General features: G+C 36.8%; 2 protein-coding genes across 2 annotated transcripts; both read left to right on the top strand.

Annotated features, from left to right (window-relative positions):
- The first annotated feature begins 1,737 nt into the window (after window positions 1-1,737).
- LOC111793369 (probable receptor-like protein kinase At5g61350) lies at window positions 1,738-17,079 on the top strand. The gene is made up of 21 exons (XM_023675212.1): window positions 1,738-2,048; window positions 3,085-3,186; window positions 3,362-3,444; window positions 3,540-3,624; window positions 3,730-3,816; window positions 4,713-4,774; window positions 4,869-5,062; window positions 5,206-5,266; window positions 5,621-5,798; window positions 6,512-6,550; window positions 6,672-6,733; window positions 6,815-6,851; window positions 7,482-7,531; window positions 7,697-7,766; window positions 8,168-8,243; window positions 11,802-11,899; window positions 11,984-12,052; window positions 12,409-12,465; window positions 13,642-14,907; window positions 15,360-16,430; window positions 16,510-17,079. Exons 1-21 carry the CDS (start codon window positions 1,983-1,985, stop codon window positions 16,891-16,893), a joined length of 4,197 nt encoding a protein of 1,398 aa, XP_023530980.1. The 5' UTR covers window positions 1,738-1,982; the 3' UTR covers window positions 16,894-17,079.
- A 2,138-nt stretch (window positions 17,080-19,217) lies between these two features.
- LOC111793368 lies at window positions 19,218-20,192 on the top strand. Its single transcript, XM_023675211.1, has one exon. It carries the CDS (start codon window positions 19,218-19,220, stop codon window positions 20,190-20,192), a length of 975 nt encoding a protein of 324 aa, XP_023530979.1.
- Window positions 20,193-20,233: the final 41 nt, after the last annotated feature.

The following is a 20,233-nucleotide window of genomic DNA, read 5'->3' as shown; positions in this document are numbered from 1 at the left end:
GAAACGGACAATATGTACTAGCAGTGAGCTTGGACTGTTACAAATGGTATCAGAGCCAAACACTGGGCGGTGTGCCAGCGAGGACGCTGGGCCTCCATGGGAGGTGGATTGTGAGATCCCACATCGGTTGGAGAAAAGAATGAAATATTTCTTATAAAAGTGTGGAAGCCTCTCTCTAACAGATGCATTTTAAAACCGTGAGGCTATCGGCGATACGAAACGAGCAAAAACGGATAGTATCTGTTAGCGGTGGGCGGCTTAAACTGTTACCATAGATTATGGAGTGGTTTTACGGGCTGAGATTAGGAATGAGAGGAGAGAGGCAACTTCCCTTTGAATCTTAGTGCAGAACTGTAATATGCACATAGAATTAAACAGTATCTCTATGTGCAGAGAAGTCCATTAGTTTCTAGCCTGCTTAAACTTACATTCTATGTGCAGAGAAGTCCATTAGTTTCTAGCCTGCTTAAACTTACATGGCATATCAGAGGGCATGATCTTTGTGAAATTGTTCATGTATCCCCTGATACTTCCAAACAAATAAGAACATAAAGTTCAAATCATATCCCTATAGCTCGAAAAATGCAGGAAAAAAAAGATAACGATGCCCTGCAGTTGAAGGGAATGATCCAAGTTCAATTCTGCGAGAATGGTATGAAGCCCTCTTACATGGCGGGCCCAATGTAGGACTCGAGAGATCGAGCTTTCAACCTTAAAAAAAGTAAGAGTGTTCTATTTGGAGTAGTAGGTACCTTTCAATCTAGTTACATCAAGATACGAGCTCATTTGTTTAGATAAGACATCAATTCTCATCTGATTCGATTTTGTACTCTTGGAACCGCACTCTGGAAAAGGGCAAAGGATGAGATGTTGATAGAGAAAAGTTGATAGGGGAGAATAGGTATCTGTATCTGAGGCGGCAAATCACATCCCAAGTGGCATTAGCAGATAGAAAGGAATCCGAAGGGGCAGGTTTCGGCGGCATCAGTGATATGGCTTCCTCCGCTACTGCTGCTGCCGCCTGCCCCTGCCCCTGCCCCTGCCCCTGCCGTGCCGTCTAATTCCCTTATCTCAACTTCACCACCGAAGGCATATTGGGCGGCACCTACGTTTCTTTGAAACAAAACAACATTTCTTCCTATTTCTTTACTACTTTTCTTTATCATTTTCCCCATTAAATTTTATTCCTAAATATTCGTAATATTCGAATTAATTGACTATCTTTCGGATATTAAATCTTATAATTTTTAGTTTCATCCCACTTGATAGTACCATGGTCATTAGACTATAGTTGGTATTATATTATAATGTCGCACTCTTATTTTTAATTTATGAATTCATAATCTTATTTAAAATGTTCAAAATTTTAAAATAAAAAGTAATTATAATAAAAAACGAAATAAATATATTAAAATTTAAGCTGGATTATTTAAAATAAAATTAAAAGGAGACTTTATTGACTATTTCAAAATTAAATTTAAAAAAAAAAACTCAAAATGCCATAAAGTTTTGATCATTAAATTTGGTCATAAAGTTATTACGTAGCCTCCAACTATATCCTCATCTAATCATCTTAGATCTGGCACTCTACAATTGGATGGGATTCGAAATTTCATCCTACGGCTCTGATTTAACGCTCCTACACATTTTCATTATTTATTAATGATTTTTGCGTGTTTTATTAAATTATAAATCATATTTACGAAAATAATAAAATTACAAAATAACTAAAAAAAATTTCAGCCCTTCGAAATTCGTCTCCCACTGGCCCTCTCGCTGGAGAGAGAGAGACAGAGAGAGAGAGAGATAGAGAGAGAAAACACGTAGTAGAATTTGGTCCGTGTGTGGACGAAGGATTCAGGGACGAACACGATGGTCATTGCAACTTGCTCTTAAAGTGCTTCTATCTTTTAGCTTCAATTTTCTTCTATCGTCTTGAATTTCGTCTCACAGAAGAGTTTCAATCCGTTTCTGCATTGGCTATGGCCGAGCCTTCTTCGAACAGTTTGCCCGTGGATTCTCTCGGCGACATCGACGACTACATTTCGGTCAGTTCGTTATTGATTATCTTCTCTTTTGGTTGTTATTCTTTTTTCCACTTTCTTTTGCTTTAGTTTTTCTGATTCAATGTGTTGTGTTGAAAGGACGAAGTGCCGAGCTTTGAGCCTTGAGGTGTTTTAGTTTTTTATTTCTTTCTTTCTTTTTGAGCTACATGCAGCTTTTCTTGTTTGTTGCGAAATCGAGGCAAGAACTAGACCATTTCTGTGTTGTCTTGTTCTATAATGCTCAACGAGTGGAAGCAGGAGATAGGAAACTTTGAGGATTTATCTGGACTATTTTATTTTTTGCTGTATTAATTGTTTTCTAGTATATTTCTAATGTTTTTTGTTTACTCCTGTAATATCTCTGGGTTCCACAATCGTATCATTCCAACTTCCGAATATCCAATTGTGTTTCATTTAAAGTGTATGATCGCTGTGAAGAGTGCTTTGGTAAAAAATGAACTCGAGCTTGACTTGGAAAGAACTAGCAAAGTAGTTCATTTCTAGTTGTCTCCTTTAGCAAATTATTCATCTATTACTCACTGTTTAATTGACATTAAATCAAGGGAAAAGGAAAAGGGAAAAGAAAAAAAAGTCAAGATAAAACAAATAATTTACCATAGACTTGTTTCGATGTGAAAAAAAAAAAAAAAATTGTAGAATATTTCATATGAAAGCTATAAATCACTGCAACATTGAGCTTGATCGTTATGAGAAAGAATGATGCAAGCTCGTGTCTTTTTTGAAATTTTAGATTTAACAGCTACTGTAGGTTTTATAGCTAGTTTACTTGACCCAACAAGTTTCTGTTGGCTGATGACTGCAATTATCCATTAAAGAAGATAGCATCCATGCCAGCTGCTGAATGAATGGTCAATAAGCTGAAAGATTGTAATAATTATCTTTTTAGTATTGATACAGATAAAGTATTTCTCCTGTTTTGATATATATTTTTTGAGATGAAAAGTGAAGGATAACATCAGTTCTTTTCTGATTTAATACATGTCTCAGAATGTGATTGGAAACTGTTCATTTTGTGCAGGCCAATGAAGGAGAGGGTTCATTAACATGGAACATGTTTAGTCATGTTTTTGAATTCGTACAAAACGGGAACCGAGCATTTAGAGATAATAACTTTGAAGAGGTGAAATGTTTCGCTTCTTGCTCTCTTAGTTCTCTTACTATTGGAGAAAGTATAATACTTTTCTTCAGATTATGCATTAAACTATCAACTTCCACATATGAGTTTGTTTATATTGCACGATCAGTTTTTTATTCTCAGTATCTGAAAATAAAATTCAAGTTTATTTTTTGTTCAGGCAATCAAGTGTTACTCAAGAGCAAATAACATCAAACCAGGTGATCCGGTTATTCTCAACAACAGAAGTGCTGCTTATATCAGGTTTCTATTTTTATTATTATTATTTTTTTTTAAAAATAGTTTTATCTTTCTTCCATTCAGTATTCATTCATTGTAACGATGATGCCAATAAACAGGATTAGTCGATTCCTCAAAGATAGACCACCATCTGCTTCTGAATATCGACCATTGAATGGGTTGGATCCTACAGTACTTGCTGAAGTAATTCTATTTACTAATTGCTTTTGATCTACTTTAATTTTTTATGGGAAATATTTCCTTTTGAATTACATTGGTTGCGTTGTTAACTCTTCAACAATATTTCAGCTTGCACTAAAAGATGCTGAGAAGCTGATGGACCAATGCAGTAAATCAGTGAAACCATATATTCTGAAGGCTAATGCTCTCATTCTCGTAAGAATATCTTATTTTTGAAGATAAGATTTACCTGACTTCCAAACAAAAAGAATGGGAGGAAATTTTCCAGTCGACATATCTATATTTCTGTAAATCATGATGGTCAAGTTCAATAGGAGGGACAATATGTTTCTTCTGGAATAGCATGGAAATATTAACTAGATGTCAAGATGAGTAAATAGAAAGAAAAAAAAAACTTATTAAAAGATAATCATGGAAAATCTACAGAAACAAACATCCAAAGGAATAAAAACTTGAAAAAGAAATAAAATGGTGAAAAATTCACCTGCTACAAGACCAACTCAAACTTGACAACATTTTTGTTCGTACATTACGTACTTGCATTTGTTAAGTCTCATCCATAAATTGTGCTACTAGTGGAACTCACCCATAATCTTAGAGTAGTGGATTAACATATCCTTTTTCAGCATCTCACTCTACCATACGGATTTATTTAGTTTTTATGCTTCGTTCAATAATTTGCTCTCTTTGTATATGTGCGTGTTTGCACATCTTACTTCCGCCCCATTTTCTTTATTCTTATTGTTCTCTCCATGGTTTCATCGTGTAATCTATCTTTCTAATATGTGGCATTTTACATTGATTCAATCTTATATTTATAGACTTGTATGAAAAGTTTAATAGTTTGCTGAAATAACTGTTTAAATGATTTTTACAAACTTTCAAAATTTCGGTGGTTTCTTCTCAATTTTTTTTGTACCTCCGTAAATTTTAGACCCTTATATTTTCATCGACATTTGATTGCTTGAACAAAACTGCCCGATCTTTATCATAAAAGTAGAAAAGATTAAATACTCCACATTTTTAATTTTAGCTTTTTTAGAAAAATATTTTTTTATACATATAACTGTAATTTTGTGTTAACTATGCAGCTAGAAAAATATGACATAGCAAAGGATATTATTCTATCCGGCCTTCAAATTGACCCTCTAAGGTAATATATTTCTATTTTCATATAGAAATGTATGTAATTTAGTTGATGTCCTTTTTGTGAAAAAAATTTCCCTTTTGTTTCTTGTAATATGTAGCAATCCTCTTCAGGCTTCTCTTCAGAGATTGGAGAGGATAGCTGTGAGTCAGACAGGAAGGGGACGCCATGGGCTACCAGATCGTAGTGATGAATTTGATTGCACCCTTTGTTTTAAGCTTCTTTATGAACCCATCACAACTCCCTGTGGGCATTCTTTTTGCCGTTCTTGCTTATTTCAGTCGATGGATCGTGGTTAGTGGTTTTTGTTTCCCTCTCCCCGTTGGCATTTCAATTTCAATAGTTATCATTTCATTACTACTACTATTATTATTATTATTTTGGAGGGAGATGTGAGAGCTTAGAATTGTCTTTCTGATCGTGTATTGAAATTATAGGTAATAAATGTCCGCTGTGCCGAACAGTTCTTTTTATCAGTTCAAGAACATGTGCAATCAGGTAAGCTGCTCATGTTGTAGTAATCAGGGCATGGTATTGAAGTCCAAAAAGCAGTCATGTTTGGTTTCATTCTACCCATAAAATATGTGCTTTTGTTATGAAAATTGGTTAAAGCATGAACGGAAGTCCATAAATGAACCCCAGGTGTCGTTGAGAGTTGGTAAAACACGTAAAAAGCTTAGTGCATGCATGCTACAGAATTTATATACATGCATGTGCATGTTTGTTGTTTGTAGTGTAGTGATATTATATGAACATGAAAATGTCTCCTGTTAAGTAAACATTATGGTATAATTTATTATCTAGTTCGGTTGATATCACTTTTTTGCATGACATTCAGTTGGTTTTTACCAGTGTTACGCTGAGCAACATTATACAGAAGAACTTTCCAGAGGAGTATGCTGAAAGGAAGTCAGAACATGATGGTTTGGCAAATTTTGGGATCGATATAATGCCTCTTTTTGTCATGGATGTTGTTATCCCATGTCAGAAATTCCCGCTTCACATATTTGAACCCCGCTACAGACTTATGGTGAGTTGGTCAAGGTTTCTTTTTTTTTTTTTTTTTTTTTTTTAATTNTTCTTTTTTAAATTTCTGGTAACGTATACAGCATGTTGCCTTTCAATTTTTGTTTTTTGATATTTCAATCAGCACGTTGCCTGCTTATTTATTTATTTATTTATTTTTTTTTTGCGGAGCCTTTTGGAACAATATGTGCTAAAGTGCTTTTGTGAATTAGTCGGCTCTTTTGGTACCGCAAGTTCAAGCAAATATTTTGCATGGTGACTGCAAGGACATGAGTTCACATCCTAAATAATGAACACCCTAAAGTCCTTCTCTATTCACATAGTTATTATTCTTCAGGGTGCAATTGTTGTCTCTGTACTTGTGGTTAGCTAAATAAGCCTATGAATTTATTTGTTTTTATCCTGAACAAGCCATATAAACTTATTTCTTGTGATTATCTTGATACGCAATACTTCCATGAGACCTATTGTGCTTCTGCTGACTTTACAAATTTTAATTCTCTCTCTCTCTCTCTCTCTCTCATGAAAGTTGTGGACTCACTTTTCTTTTCTCTTAATCAAAGTTCCTTTCCTATAAATGATTTTCTCTGGCCATAAATTTCTCTTTTCTTTGTTAGTTTGTTTTTCTTTAAATAAGCAATCTTCCAGGTGCCGTTTTTCCACCTTATGTTTATCATATTGAATTATTTAAACCAATTCCGTTAACTTACATAACAGGTCCGGAGGGTAATGGAAGGCAATCATCGTATGGGAATGGTAGATGTTGTAACTATTAGTTTTTTTTCAAGAAGTTATCCTGATCTTCTCTTTTCTTAAGGTATAATAAATTTCTTAAAGGCTTGACTGTTACTGTTGTGGTTGTATGTTTGTCATCTAGGTTATTGTGGATTCTACAACAGGTTCTATCGCTGATTTTGCATGTGAAGTGGAAATTACCGAGTAGGTGTCAGTCATACTTTGGCCCCTCATATCCCTTAATCAAAAGAAAACGTTACCCATTGTTTTTTTTTTCCTTATCAGGTGTGAGCCTCTTGCGGACGGACGATTCTATCTAGAGGTTAGGCATCTGTTCTTGTATTATTTTATATTTGTTTTCATAACCTTGGTGAATTGATCCAATATGGTGTAGTAGATATCTCTTTTAACATTAATATCAGCTATTTCTGTAAATTTGTAGGTGATGTCCATAACATATACATTACATATCCTAAATTAAATATTTAATTTTGATTTATTGTGGCTGAAGATGTAAACATAAGAACTTCCTTTCATGTTCTCATTTGATATGTGATTTAGATATTTTTCTTGTACATATGCGAGTGATGTTATAATTTTAATTGAACTGAGCCACTTTGTTATGGATAGTCGAGAGTAATGTGGCTTAAAGATTGAGTAGTAGAAATATTATATGGCGTTGATAGTAGTTTCTTCTGCTTAAGAATATTCACCTCATTTAGAAGGCACACTGCCACGACTTGGCTGGATTATCCTACCATTTTTCCATTAAAAAGAAATCCTACTATGTTTTCAAGTTGATTATCTTTAAAAGTAAAGGATGCCACAATTACAAGTTATAATTTCTTGCTGCTCATTTCCTCGTGAAGAAGCATTCATGTTCTTAGAATACTATTGGTCTGATTGTCCTTTCTCATACTTATGTATGTCCTGCTTTTAAAAACTTGTGCAGATTGAAAGTCGTCGAAGATTTCGTATTATTCGATCTTGGGATCAAGATGGGTTAGTTTGCATCACTTTGATGTTTTGCTCATACTTGAAACAGGTTTTCGGATTTACTTCTTGTTTCTGTATCCCCGAAAAAGATAAGCTACAAAAGCCAAAGGAGTTATGAAAGTTTTCCAGTTTTAGTTAGACGGGTTTATTTTCTTTTAATGCTTTATTCAGGTATCGAGTGGCAGAGATCGAATGGGTCAATGATGTAGCTCCCGCAGAAGGGACAAGAGAGCAAGCAGAAGTAAATTACTGAAAACTTGGCTTTTCATTTGCTATATGTATTTCTTTTTGCTTCGGATACATTATATTCTAAGATAAGCCAGATGTTGAAGTTGTTGCCTTTTGGCCAGGATCTTAATATTCCATAATGAGCTGGGGGCCATTTTTAACCAATACTAATTTATCTGGCATGAATCTGGCATTTTGAGAGGCTAAATTATAGGGATATGTTTTAGGTGCAATTAATTATCTTTTTCGATCAAAGTAGGTTTTTCAGAATTTTCATTTGCTCAACTCAGTATGTTTGGTACGTAAGGTTTGATGTTTATGTACGTCTGAGTAACATGTTTTCTTTTGTTCTTGCCGCTTTCCCCTTCTTTTGTTGATTTCTCACTTGCAAAGCATCTGTATGCCTGTTTACAGTTGCAGGAAATGACAAATAATGCAGCAGAGTACGCTCAGTCATGGATAAGGAAGGCAAAAGAAGCATCTAGACGAGGTAAGGGAGATTATATCATTAAAAATAAAAAAACTCTAATTTTAGTGATTGTGCTACTTATTATCTCCTTGGACAGAGGCTTTTTTTGGCCTTTGTTTGGATGTAAATATTTCATTTTACTTGATGCAAAGTTTCTGTTATTATTTTAAAAGACCCCTGTTCAAGACCGTTTATGATAGAATACTATTTTCGTTTAATGAAAAAACCAACTTTCATTGTGAAGAATTAGAAGGTAATACAAAAACATGGGAAAAAGGAAAGCCAAAGAAAAAGGAGACGAGAACAAAAATCAAAGACTAACAAACTACACAATTACAAAATATGGCTTCAGTTTAAAATTATGATAAACAAAGGGTAATCACAAAAATTCTTAGTAACTAAAGGCTGAAGGGAGGTATATAGCTGCCTTGCACGACCTGTTAATAGCCAACTGAACACCAAAAGCCTCCTAAACAATTGTCTTCAATTGCCACAAGAAATTGACGTCCCCACACACATTTATATTGGGAACAAAAACCAACTATGGAAGAACAAAAATTGAGCCCACTACAACTTGTAGAGAACACCAATTACAGAAAGAGCCCGCTACAACTTGAAGAGAACATCAATTACAGAAAAGGCTCAAATTGTAATAACAAAAAACGGTTACGAAGAAGATTTTGTAGAGAATATGAAAAGAAGACAGTTTAATAAGCCAACTCCAAATGTCCTTAAAACCCCTCGTACACCTTTTGATATCCGCTTATGTTTCTTTAACAGTATATTTCTTTTATTGAAAGAGGGGTGACCAAGTTCCTCCTCTACAATATGCCACTCCTTGGAACTAAACTGACGCTAAAAATCTCAAGAAATTCTCAAGAAATCTTTCTCAAATTTCTTTAACACATCTCTATAAAGTATATCTACCCTGTACTTGAAGTGTTGATTTGATAAATTTATTCTCTAAAGACGAAAAATAGATTCGTAAATTTTGGAGCCAAATTATTATTGTTTCACTTTTTCAGATTACCCAGCTTCATAAAAGTTGATGTCTCCTTTGCTTGGATTAGATTGTCATATTCTTTGCATCCCATAAATATATTACAAAATTTGGATACTTGTACTCTTCATTTTTTCATCTAAAACCTCCAATCAATTATAAATATTTCACGAAAATTTTTAATTGATTTTTTAATACCAATACTTGACAACTGTTTATCAGTTTGACTCTCATTTTGGCCTTACTCCGGAAATTTTTGGCTTTCCCCTGTCAACTGTAACTTTCACGTGGATTTATTCATCTATTCCACGTCGGTTGGCATTCAAGTTGAATATATTTTGGTCTCCCTGGGTTTACGGTAATGAATATTTTTCTGAAGGAGAGGAGAATGGTATGAGACCTTATTTGGACCTTGGACGGAACTATTGGGTATTTTTCCTCCTACTCGTTGATTGTAGTATATCCGCTACATGGAATAGAGTTGACCGAGGAGAAAGTAAAAAGGCAATAAAAGACAAAACAACTAATATGTTCACCAAAAACATAACTATACTAATATAACAACTTTAACACTCCTCCCTCAAGTTGGAGCATGTTATATTAATCATGCCCAACTTGCAACTCGCAATGTTCACATTCTTTTGTGAGCTGCAAGTTGGGCATCATTGAGGTTTTACATGGCTTAGCCCCTAATTTTCCTACTTCGGTCAATAAATCTTCAATTCCTAGAATGTATTTCAACATTCCCAAATCTTTTGTATGGAATTGACTATGGAGAAAGGTGTTCAATATTAGATGTCTAATGTGTCATCACTTGTAATGACAATATCATCAACATACATGACAACATGATGACACTACTTTCAAATCGTTTATAAAAGACAAAATGATCTAACTTGCTTTTCCTCATTCTAAAGTTTTCAATCACCTGACTGATTTTTTCAAACCATGCTTGTGGACTCTACTTTAATCCATACAAGGATTTACGAAGACAACACATACCTTTCTATTATCCCCCTAAGAGTGAACCTTGGTGATTGCTTCATATACACCTCTTCTTGAAGATCATCATGAAGGAAGACATTTTTAATACAAGCTGATGCAAGGGCCATTGATAAAGGGATGTTGATAAAACGAATAACTTGACAGAAGCCAATTTAGCAACCAAAAGAAAAAGTATCAGAATAGTCGATGCCTTGAGTTTATGTGTAGGCTTAACAACAAGACGAGCTTCAATCGAGCTACAGATCCATAGGCTTCTTTCCTACCAGAAGTGACACTAAATCTCAAGTACAATTGTCATCTAGCAGGCCAACCAAAATGACAAAGATTCCTGAATAGTTTTTTTGGGATAGATACAGATTTCAGGGATGCAATGAAAAAACAGGTTGAAGATGACTAATGGTATTTGAAACAAAATAGGAAATGGGATAAGTGCACAAACATTTACATTTATGAAAAGCAATAGGACATTGCTTGTTCTTGGATCCAATGACGAACAAGCCTCTGGTATAGGGCATGTAACCGAAAGAGGTGATTGTTGAAAATAAACCTGAGTAATAGGTGGTTGAGTAGAAACAGGTACATATGGAGATGGATCATTAAAGGGCTCACAATAAGAGACAATTTTGTAGACAAGAAAACCATCATCTTCCTCTTTATTCTCCCCTAACCCTTACACGAAGGTTATGATTTCAATGGGTTTGAACAGAATACCTTCTCTAGCTTTGTTCTCTAGGTCATGCATAGGCATATTTGCGATCTCTCCTATTAGCTGTTGCTTTTGAAAGAATTGGTTTTTTCAGTTAACAATATTCAGGTAAAGAGAAATTGAAGGAAAAGTTCTCAATCCCTATCCTGTTCCTATTCAAAATCAAGCTTCTCCCATGTTGTTGGGAGTGGTTGGTTCCTCACGAGGCTTGCTTGCCTAGAAAATTTTGGCATCCCTCGAGGAAGTAACCAATTGCACCAAATGTCAATGTTAGGTCATGAATGTCAATCTGCGAAAAAGATGAGGAGATGGAGATTCCAAAGTATAACTGTTTCTTAGCACTATGAACTCTAATTTCTGTAATTTATAAATACTATAATATGAACATGATCAAGTCACACAATTTAGTTATTTAGAGTATCTTTTCCACTTGTTCCCTATTAGACATCTTTATTTTCAAAGAGACCAGTCTGCTCCAAATTAAACTTTTCTGGTGGTTCCTATTTTGTCCCTGCCTCAACATCATAATTATGATGTCGTTAGTGGTTAAAGCTTGATGAAAAACTCAGGTACCAGCAGTCCAGCACCACTTCTCCAAAATTGAAAATGAATTTTTTTCTACTTGTTTATCATAGGATATTGCCCTTTGTGCAAGTGATTTGACTTAGTTGTGCAGTTCGATTAAAAACTTTTCCACCTACATTGTTGCATTTGGATTTGTCTTGAAGGAACGTAGTTTTGTTGAATTCAGCGGCCTTTCCCTTGCCTTCTCACATGCATAATATCATGCCAAAATAAACTATTAGACCAATTCTGATCTCCTTTTCTCCATTCATGCACATTTTTTCATGCAACACAATTTGGCCAGTAATGGGATTTTTGACAGATCATAGCAAACACGATAGACTTCTTAATGTGGAAGCAATGATGCCCTCATCTCGAGATCCTGAACGGTTCAGCTTCTGGGTAGCTTCTCCATCTTGTATCTCATCAAACTTATTCATGGACTTTCACAATCTTTAAGCTAATTGTAATCCCTTATTGCTGCAGCTTGCTACCCTTTCAAATCGGAGGCCCCTGGAAAGATTGGAACTTCTACGAATGACAGATACAAGAGAGGTACCAAAATTCCTTTTACCGAAATAGAAACCGTTTGTTCTGGCCTTGCCATGTTAAGCTAGTTTTTATAGAAAACCCCAGTATGATACATATGCTTATTTAAACATAAGCAGCTTTCTCACGGTGTTGAAAAAGCTAAATCGATCCTTTTTCCAACACTGTTATGAATTCTTATCGTTCTTGTCCTTCTTTCTTCATCTTCCGTTTCTCATCGAACCAGTACTGCAATCCACATTACCGACAATGGACCAAACATTCTAAACTGATCATCATGAATGAAATTTGTAGATTCCCTTCTTGTTCTTTTGGTGACCTTCCGTCTATTTTAATGGCTGTTATTTGGTATTGACGTGCAGAGGATAAGGCGTGGACTTGTATATCTCAAAGCAGAAGAACAGGGGTGTCAGATGCAATGATAAGTAAACAGCTGTAACATCTGTTGGTCAAATTCTCTGCAGATTGTGATTGACCATTAAGAAGTTGACATATGAAACTCAACATTCTTTGGTTCATATAGGCACATATTTATCATATTATAAAGTCCTCCTCCAAGAAGAATTGTGGTCACCATATGTATTCCACTATTTTTTTGGAGCTTTTATGAAAGTCGTCTTATCTTTCCTCTTTGTCTCTGAACAATGGCTGAAGGGAAAATTTGTTGTTATTCACAGAGATTCGAAACAGGAGAATATATAGTATTCGTTTTCTTTTAAACTTGTAAATTTCAGCAGGTAGATAATTGTGAGATCCCACCTCGATTACTGATTACAGAAAAGAATGATGCATTCTAAAAACCTTGAGGAAAAGTCTGATTACAGAAAAGAATGACGCATTCTAAAAACCTTGAGGAAAAGTCTGAAAAGGATAATATTTACTTGCCGTGGACTTGAGCTGTTACAGTAATATAGATTTTTCTCTATATAAATACTTCAACGTCGTACATAGATAAATGATTTTACTTGTACTTAGTTAGGATATTAAAATGTGACAAATAACTCTATTTTTATTTTTTATTTTTTTTGTTATAAAAAAGGGTTAAAATTAGGATAATATTATCAAATAAAGAAGACTTTTGAAGGGACTAGTATTAGTGGTGTGCATTATCAAAGTTTCTTCAATTTTATTTTTATTTTATAATTTAGGTAATGCATTACCACAGCTTCACAACTGCTAATATATTGACATTCTTTTTAGCTTAATTTTTGTCAATTACATTTATTGATTGGACAATGGGCTTTGGAGTTAGTTGGTCGTTATCCAACGGAAAACTGATAAATTCCAGTGCTCTTGGGACCCACTTCAATAGTTATCTAAACAAAAATAAAAACTAGATTAGAACAAACTTAAAAATTAGGTAATAATTAAACTGAAAAAAGTCTAATAATAAGATCGAAAGAAGGTGGAAGGATGCATGAGAGGTATGCACGTAGTTCACTTACTTGCCTCCAACCAACTCCAAAGCAATGGCTATGCCCTTTGGCTAACGCCTCTCTCTCTGTCTCTCTCTCTATGTAACGCAGTTTGTTGTTGTGTTCCATCTTCTGTTACTCTGCATGCCCTCTCCCTCCTTCCTCTAATCTACCTCCCTCTCCGCCGTTTCTCCACCATGCCCTCCTCCTCCTCTCCTCCTCCTCCGCCGCCGCCGTCGCTCCCCCTCTCACTCTACCTCTAAAAAGTCTCCACTTCCTCCACTTCCGGCGGCCATGGGGGGAGAATTCTGTACCACTCCATTCCCCTCCTCCCTTTTCCTCCTCTCTCTATTCCTCTTCTTCTCTCTCTCCTCTGCTATTCATCCCTCTTTTGTTCCCTTTTCCCCTCGCGACAATTACTTGATCGACTGCGGCTCGCCGGAGCAAACCCATCTCGACGACGGCCGGATTTTCAAATCCGATCGCGAATCGACTTCTCTCCTTGCCACTGAAGAAGACGTCCAAACCTCAATCGATTCCATTCCCGTAAACGCCTCTGTTTCGCCTCTGTCTTCTTGGGCATTGCCTCTCTTCCGCACCGCCAGAATCTTCCCCAGCGATTCCACTTACACTTTCTTCATTTCTCAGGCCGGCCGCCATTGGATTCGCCTCTATTTTTACCCTCTTCCTCACCCTAATTATAATCTTTCCGATTCCGTTTTCACTGTCACAACAGACAGTTTCGTCCTCCTCCACGATTTCTCAATCAAGGCCGACTCCAAAATCGTCTCCAAGGAGTATCTAATCAACATCACCACTGATCGATTCTCCCTTCAATTCAAACCAAAGAAGAATTCATCGGCGTTTATCAATGCCATTGAAATCGTCTCCGCCCCCGATCCTCTGTTTTCCGATTCCGCCACCTCTGTTTCTCCGGTAGGGTTTTTTAGCGGATTGTCGCATTTCGCTCTGGAAATCTGCTACCGTGTTAATGTCGGAGGGCCTCAGATTGTTCCTAGAAACGATACGTTGTCAAGAACGTGGGAAACAGATGATGCTTATAACAGATTCCCACAGGGTTCTAAGAACGTTTCTGTGGGTTTGAACTCGATTAAATACCCTGGAAACGACTTGACTCCATTGATTGCTCCATATTGGGTTTATGCAACGGCGGAGGATCTGCAAGATTCAAAAACAATGCAAGTAAGCTTTAATATGAGCTGGAGTTTTAATGTGGAGCAGAGCTATTCGTATTTGATCAGACTCCATTTCTGTGACATTGTGAGCTCCGTCCTCAACACTTTGTACTTCAATGTTTACATCAATGGGATGATGGGTATTGCAGATCTTGACCTCTCTCAGCTCACCGGCGATCTTTCAACTCCTTACTACAGAGACCTCGTCCTCAATGCCTCCTCCGTCAAGAACAACACCATCATGATTCAGGTCACCTCCCTAAACTGCTACCAAACTCGTAAGCTTGTTGTTAATGTTACGAATCCTCAACAATCCTTCCGAACAAAGTACATTATAGAGCCTTTCTATGTCTATTAGCCCTCTAACAACATCCCTTTAATCGAAACTCGAGCCCCTCGAACTAAGTACACAATTTGTTGTCACATAGTCACTTTTGATTACATCTTCAAGGCTTTTAATTCTACACGATAGTACGATGTTGTCTACTTTGAACTAAATTCTCATGGCTTTGTTTTCAACTTCCGATAGGGCTTCCAATGGTGGTTTATTCCTAGCTTATAAACTCATAATTATCCTCTAAATTAGTATATGGCATTGCCTTCCTATTAAGAACCATATTTTTAGGGATAGAGTTTGCCTTTGGAGATAAAATTCTCCAAAAAGGGTTGTTTTAATCTTTTATTCATGTTCTTAACGCGCAGGTGGGTCCGTCGAATCTGAATTCAGGCCTTCAAGATGCAATCCTTAATGGTGTAGAGATCATGAAGATGAGCAACGATGCACAGAGCTTGGATGGGTTGTTTTCAGTGGATGGAAAATACATGGGAGGCTCAAGATTTAGCACCATGAAGATTGCAGCTATTGTGGCTTTGGGAATGGGAGTGATGGCGGTTCTGTTTCTTGGAGTAATGTTCTTGAGATGGCAGAAAAGGCCTCAAGGATGGGAGAAGAGGAAGAGCTTCTCTTCATGGCTTCTCCCATTGCATTCAAATCAATCCAGTTTCTTCTCTAGCAAAAGCAGCTCCAGAAAATCAAGCGTTTTTGGGTCTCGCCGGAGCAAGACTGGGTTCTCAGGTATCTACACCAATGTCGGCCTCGGCCGTTTCTTCTCCCTCAATGAGTTACAGGTTGCGACGCATAATTTCGACGAGAAAGCAGTGATCGGCGTTGGTGGGTTCGGCAAAGTCTACGTCGGAGCATTAGAAGACGGAACCAAACTCGCTATCAAACGAGGAAACCCTAGCTCTGATCAAGGCATTAACGAGTTCAGAACTGAGATCGAAATGCTCTCCAAACTCCGCCATCGCCATCTCGTTTCCCTAATCGGTTACTGCGACGAGCAATCCGAGATGATTCTTGTGTACGAATACATGGCCAATGGCCCATTTCGCGACCATTTATACGGCTCAAATCTCCCTCCATTGTCGTGGAAACAGAGGCTCGAAATCTGCATAGGCGCCGCCCGTGGGCTGCACTATCTCCACACCGGTGCAGCTCAGGGCATCATCCACCGTGATGTGAAGACCACAAACATTCTCCTCGATGAGAATTTTGTTGCTAAAGTCTCTGATTTTGGACTCTCGAAAGCCGCCCCATCGCTGGAACAGACCCATGTCAGCACTGCAGTGAAAGGAAGCTTCGGTTACCTCGATCCAGAGTACTTCAGACGGCAACAATTGACTGATAAATCTGATGTTTACTCATTTGGGGTTGTTCTTTTCGAAGTTCTATGCGCGAGACAAGTGATAAACCCGACATTGCCGCGAGAGCAGGTTGCTAATCCAACGCTTCATTCATGTTAAGTTCTTGTTAGACTCATCGATTCTTATAGCTCATTGTGAACACATACAGGTGAATTTGGCGGAGTGGGCAATGCAGAATTACAGAAAAGGAAAGCTAGAGAAGATAATCGATCCTGTTATTAGCAGCTCAATAGTACAGGGATCGCTGAAGAAATTCGTGGAAGCAGCAGAGAAATGCTTGGGTGAATACGGCGTGGACAGGCCGAGCATGGGAGATGTGCTGTGGAACTTAGAATACGCTTTGCAGCTGCAAGAGGCAGTGTCAGAGCTGGAGGACCCAGAGGAAGACAAGTGCGAAGGGCTGGCGGCTTTGGACAAAGGAAACGACGATGAACCGGAAGGAAAAGGCAGTGCTTCCGCGAGTAATGATGCTTCTGAAGTGTCAGTGAGTGCTCCTCTGTTTGCAGAGGTTCGAAATTTTCAGGGAAGATGAACAATTTTTACATGGAATTCGCCATACTCCTCTTCGCTGATACATTTTCAGCTCCAAAACCAAATTTGGTGTTCATACAGAGTGTTGTGTAGATTTTATCATTATTGCCTTTTTTTTCTTTTACATCGTTTCTTCATTTTTCAATCCAGTTTGAATCTTCTGTGTATATGAATCTCCTTGTTGTCTCAGTTTCCTTAAAGATTTGTAGAAGAAGCTAATAACAGTATCATTTTTCGATCTTCTTTTTTTAAGGGAAGCTATAACGGTATGTAATCATGTAACGGTCTAAGCCCACCGTGTGTAGATATTGTCGTCCTTGGATCTCGACTTTTTCCTTTTGGACTTCCGTTTGTAAAACTTGTCTGTTAGAGAGACATTTTCACACCTTTATAAAAAATGATTCGTTCTCCTACCGATGTCGCTTTAGCAGGCTACCAACAATTTGGACTGGAGTTCCCAAATCCTGCTGCTATTATAAGAGCCCAAGCCCATTTACAAAGTCGGTTATGCATCGTCCTTGTGATTTTTACACTTTATAAAGAATGTTTTGTTCATCTCTCTAACTGATGTGGGAGCTCACAATCCACCCTCTCGAGTTGTTATGCTTGTTTACAGTAATAGCAACTCTTCAGTGGGAGCTCACAATCCACCCTCTCGAGTTGTTATGCTTGTTTACAGTAATGGCAACTCTTCAATATCTATTAGCTTGCGAGAGGCCCATTGCCTTTTGGATATTATAAGCAACTCGAAATTACAGAGTGTATTGAAAGCAAAGTGTTTGTGGTATCTCGGAGTAATTTTAATATTTTCTCCTAATTAAAAAATTGTGACAAAAATTAATTTACAAAAAATATTATTGTCCCATGTTTTGTAATAAAATAGATCCATACAAAAGGTAATTAATTAAATTAAGTAAAATAAAAAGGCACCTAACTTTTTATTTTTAAAAAAATTGTCTTTTTGATGAGGTGAGATCTTCCTCTACCTTCCACCAACAAAGCATAGGTCAAAAGGCTTTTCTACCCAACCAACTTCCATTTTCTTTAATTCTCTTAACCATTTTTTTCTTAAACGTTTTAAATTGACAGTTTTAGTGGCACTCGTTTGAAAAACGAAAAAAGTTGCTACTCCGACAACTTCTTTAGTGCTTTAAATGACCAAATTAGGGTCTTCTCAAAAGGATTTGGGTGGCCACTCGTTTTATTCTTCTCTAGTGAATATAGTAAAAGACTATACTAAAAAAGAATTAACGCAACCTCAAAGAAATTTTTCTAAACGTCCCAGAAACCCTGGTATGAGAAATGAAAAAAAAAAAAAAAAAAAAAAATGGTNATGGTACTCCTATGGAAAATGGCTCGAGAATAGAACTCTTTTAGGGGTGCTTGTTTATAGAACATTTGTGTCAAATTCATCAAATTTGAACATTCCTCGTAATATCGTTAAAGAAGTTTCCATGCTCTTATAAAAAATGTTTTATTTCTCTCTCTAACCGATGTGAGATCTCACAATAACATTCTTTTTCAAACAAAAAAAAAAAAAAAACTCAAAAGTAGTTTTTACGATTTAACCTAATAATAATAATCAATGAAATAATGCACAATTAATATTTTTAGGGCATTAAAAGTTAAAATCATATGAACTAATATATAAGAAAAAAAAAAATTAAGTATAGACGTCTAATAATGAATAGAAAAATTATTATAAAAAAGTTAATACAAACAATGAAAGGAATCTTGAAGTTGCTTGGAGTTTAGCCATAGGCTCACCTCCATGGATCCAATCCCTTTAATAAATGAATAGAGTCCATGCCTTTTCTCAATACTATTTTTTTCTTATCTTGATGGGATTTATGGCTTTATTCAATTATTTTCGTGATGTATTTATGTCCGGACCCACTTTATTACAAATCGGTGGGGTCGAACTTTCTCTGAACTCACTTAAAGATTCAAACTTCTAACCGTTCATTTAAAGATTATGCCTTGATATCTTGATTCGGTGACAAATATAATTAAATAATTTTTTAAAATAAAATAAAAATTGTAATTAATACTAATGAGATCGATGGATGAAGAAGCATTAGGTAATCAATCTCTATTGGAGGTTAGGTTAAGTATGAGTATTAGTGGAAAAAGAGTGGATTAGAAGCAATTAAAAGGAAAGAGATCAAAATTGAATGAGGAAGCAAATATCAAACCCTTAACTTTTTCCTCATCCTCTTACGGTTGCTTGGTTAGATATGGAGGAATCAACAGCTTCTTCATTATAACCAAACAACCCTTTCGATTCATAGCCCCAGACCCATTATTTTGATTCAAGTTCTTTCAATGGAGGATTCAAGAAAGCTCCTCAGAAGATCGGTGTACAGTTTTCTTCAGAATTATCAGTTCTTCACCTCAATTGCGGCTGTTCTTGCGTTTCCGTATGCAATCTCTGTTCTTCTTTCACAAACTGTTCTTCCTTCTTCTTCTCTTTTTTCCTCTGCTTTTGATCATTTCAGGGCTCTGTTTGATGCTGCTGGGTTCCCCATATCTTCAAAATTCTTCTCAATTCTCATTCAGAAGCTCTCTCAAACGGTTGTTTCGTCCATTTATTCTCTACCCTTTTCCCTGACTTTCCTTTTGATTTCAAAAGCCTGTGTAATTCAAGCTTTGAATCAGCAGAAACCCAGTTTGGAGCCGTCTTTTTCTTCGATTATGTCGCTTTTCAATCCCCTCCTTGTGACCCATGTCTGCAATTCGTTCGTCTTCGTCTCTGTCAATGCAACAGTGTTTTTCCTGCTGTTTTTCGCCTTCAATTGCCTCCAGGGATTTGGGTTCTTCTCCCCCAATTGGATCATGTGGGTATCAGTTTTTGGGGCTTTTTTGTATTCAATAGCGATTGCTAAAGCCATCATAATCTGTAATTTGGCATCGGTGTTGTCGGGGATGGAGAGGAAAGGAGGATTCATGTCGATTCTTAAGGCTTGGGTTTTGATTCAGGGGAGAAGCGCGACGGCGCTGTTGGTGGCGCTGCCTTTCAATATGGGTATGGCAGGCATTGAAGCTCTGTTCCAGTACAGAATAGTGGGAGGTTACCATTCAAGGGAGAGATTGGGAGTTTGGATGGTGGTGGAAGGAATGTTTGTGGCGTATTTGTACTCTGTTTTTGTGGTACTTGACGCCATTGTTAACACCATGTTCTTCAAAAGTTACAGAATGGGTTATGGAATGTGTCTGGAAAGGAAGAGGTGTGTTTGTTGTTGGATGGATGTTGGTGAGAAGGAGAGTGAAGGTGGGTGGCCTCCATTGGAAGGGCCTTGAAGAAGTTCCATGAGAGATGGTTTCAGGCCTATTGAAATTGA

Source organism: Cucurbita pepo, chromosome LG04 (genome assembly GCF_002806865.2).
Source record: "Cucurbita pepo subsp. pepo cultivar mu-cu-16 chromosome LG04, ASM280686v2, whole genome shotgun sequence".
In the NCBI taxonomy this organism is placed as follows: domain Eukaryota; kingdom Viridiplantae; phylum Streptophyta; class Magnoliopsida; order Cucurbitales; family Cucurbitaceae; genus Cucurbita; species Cucurbita pepo.
The sequence above is the reverse complement of the archived record's forward strand: the minus strand, read 5'-3'. Positions and strand labels throughout refer to the sequence as shown.

Coding starts and splice junctions, on each gene's coding strand:
- LOC111793368 (XM_023675211.1), top strand. CDS start 19,218: ATGGAGGATTCAAGAAAGCTCCTCAGAAGATCGGTGTACAGTTTTCTT.
- LOC111793369 (XM_023675212.1), top strand. CDS start 1,983: ATGGCCGAGCCTTCTTCGAACAGTTTGCCCGTGGATTCTCTCGGCGAC. Junction 2,049..3,084: donor ACATCGACGACTACATTTCG/GTCAGTTCGTTA, acceptor CATTTTGTGCAG/GCCAATGAAGGAGAGGGTTC. Junction 5,799..6,511: donor AACCCCGCTACAGACTTATG/GTGAGTTGGTCA, acceptor CTTACATAACAG/GTCCGGAGGGTAATGGAAGG.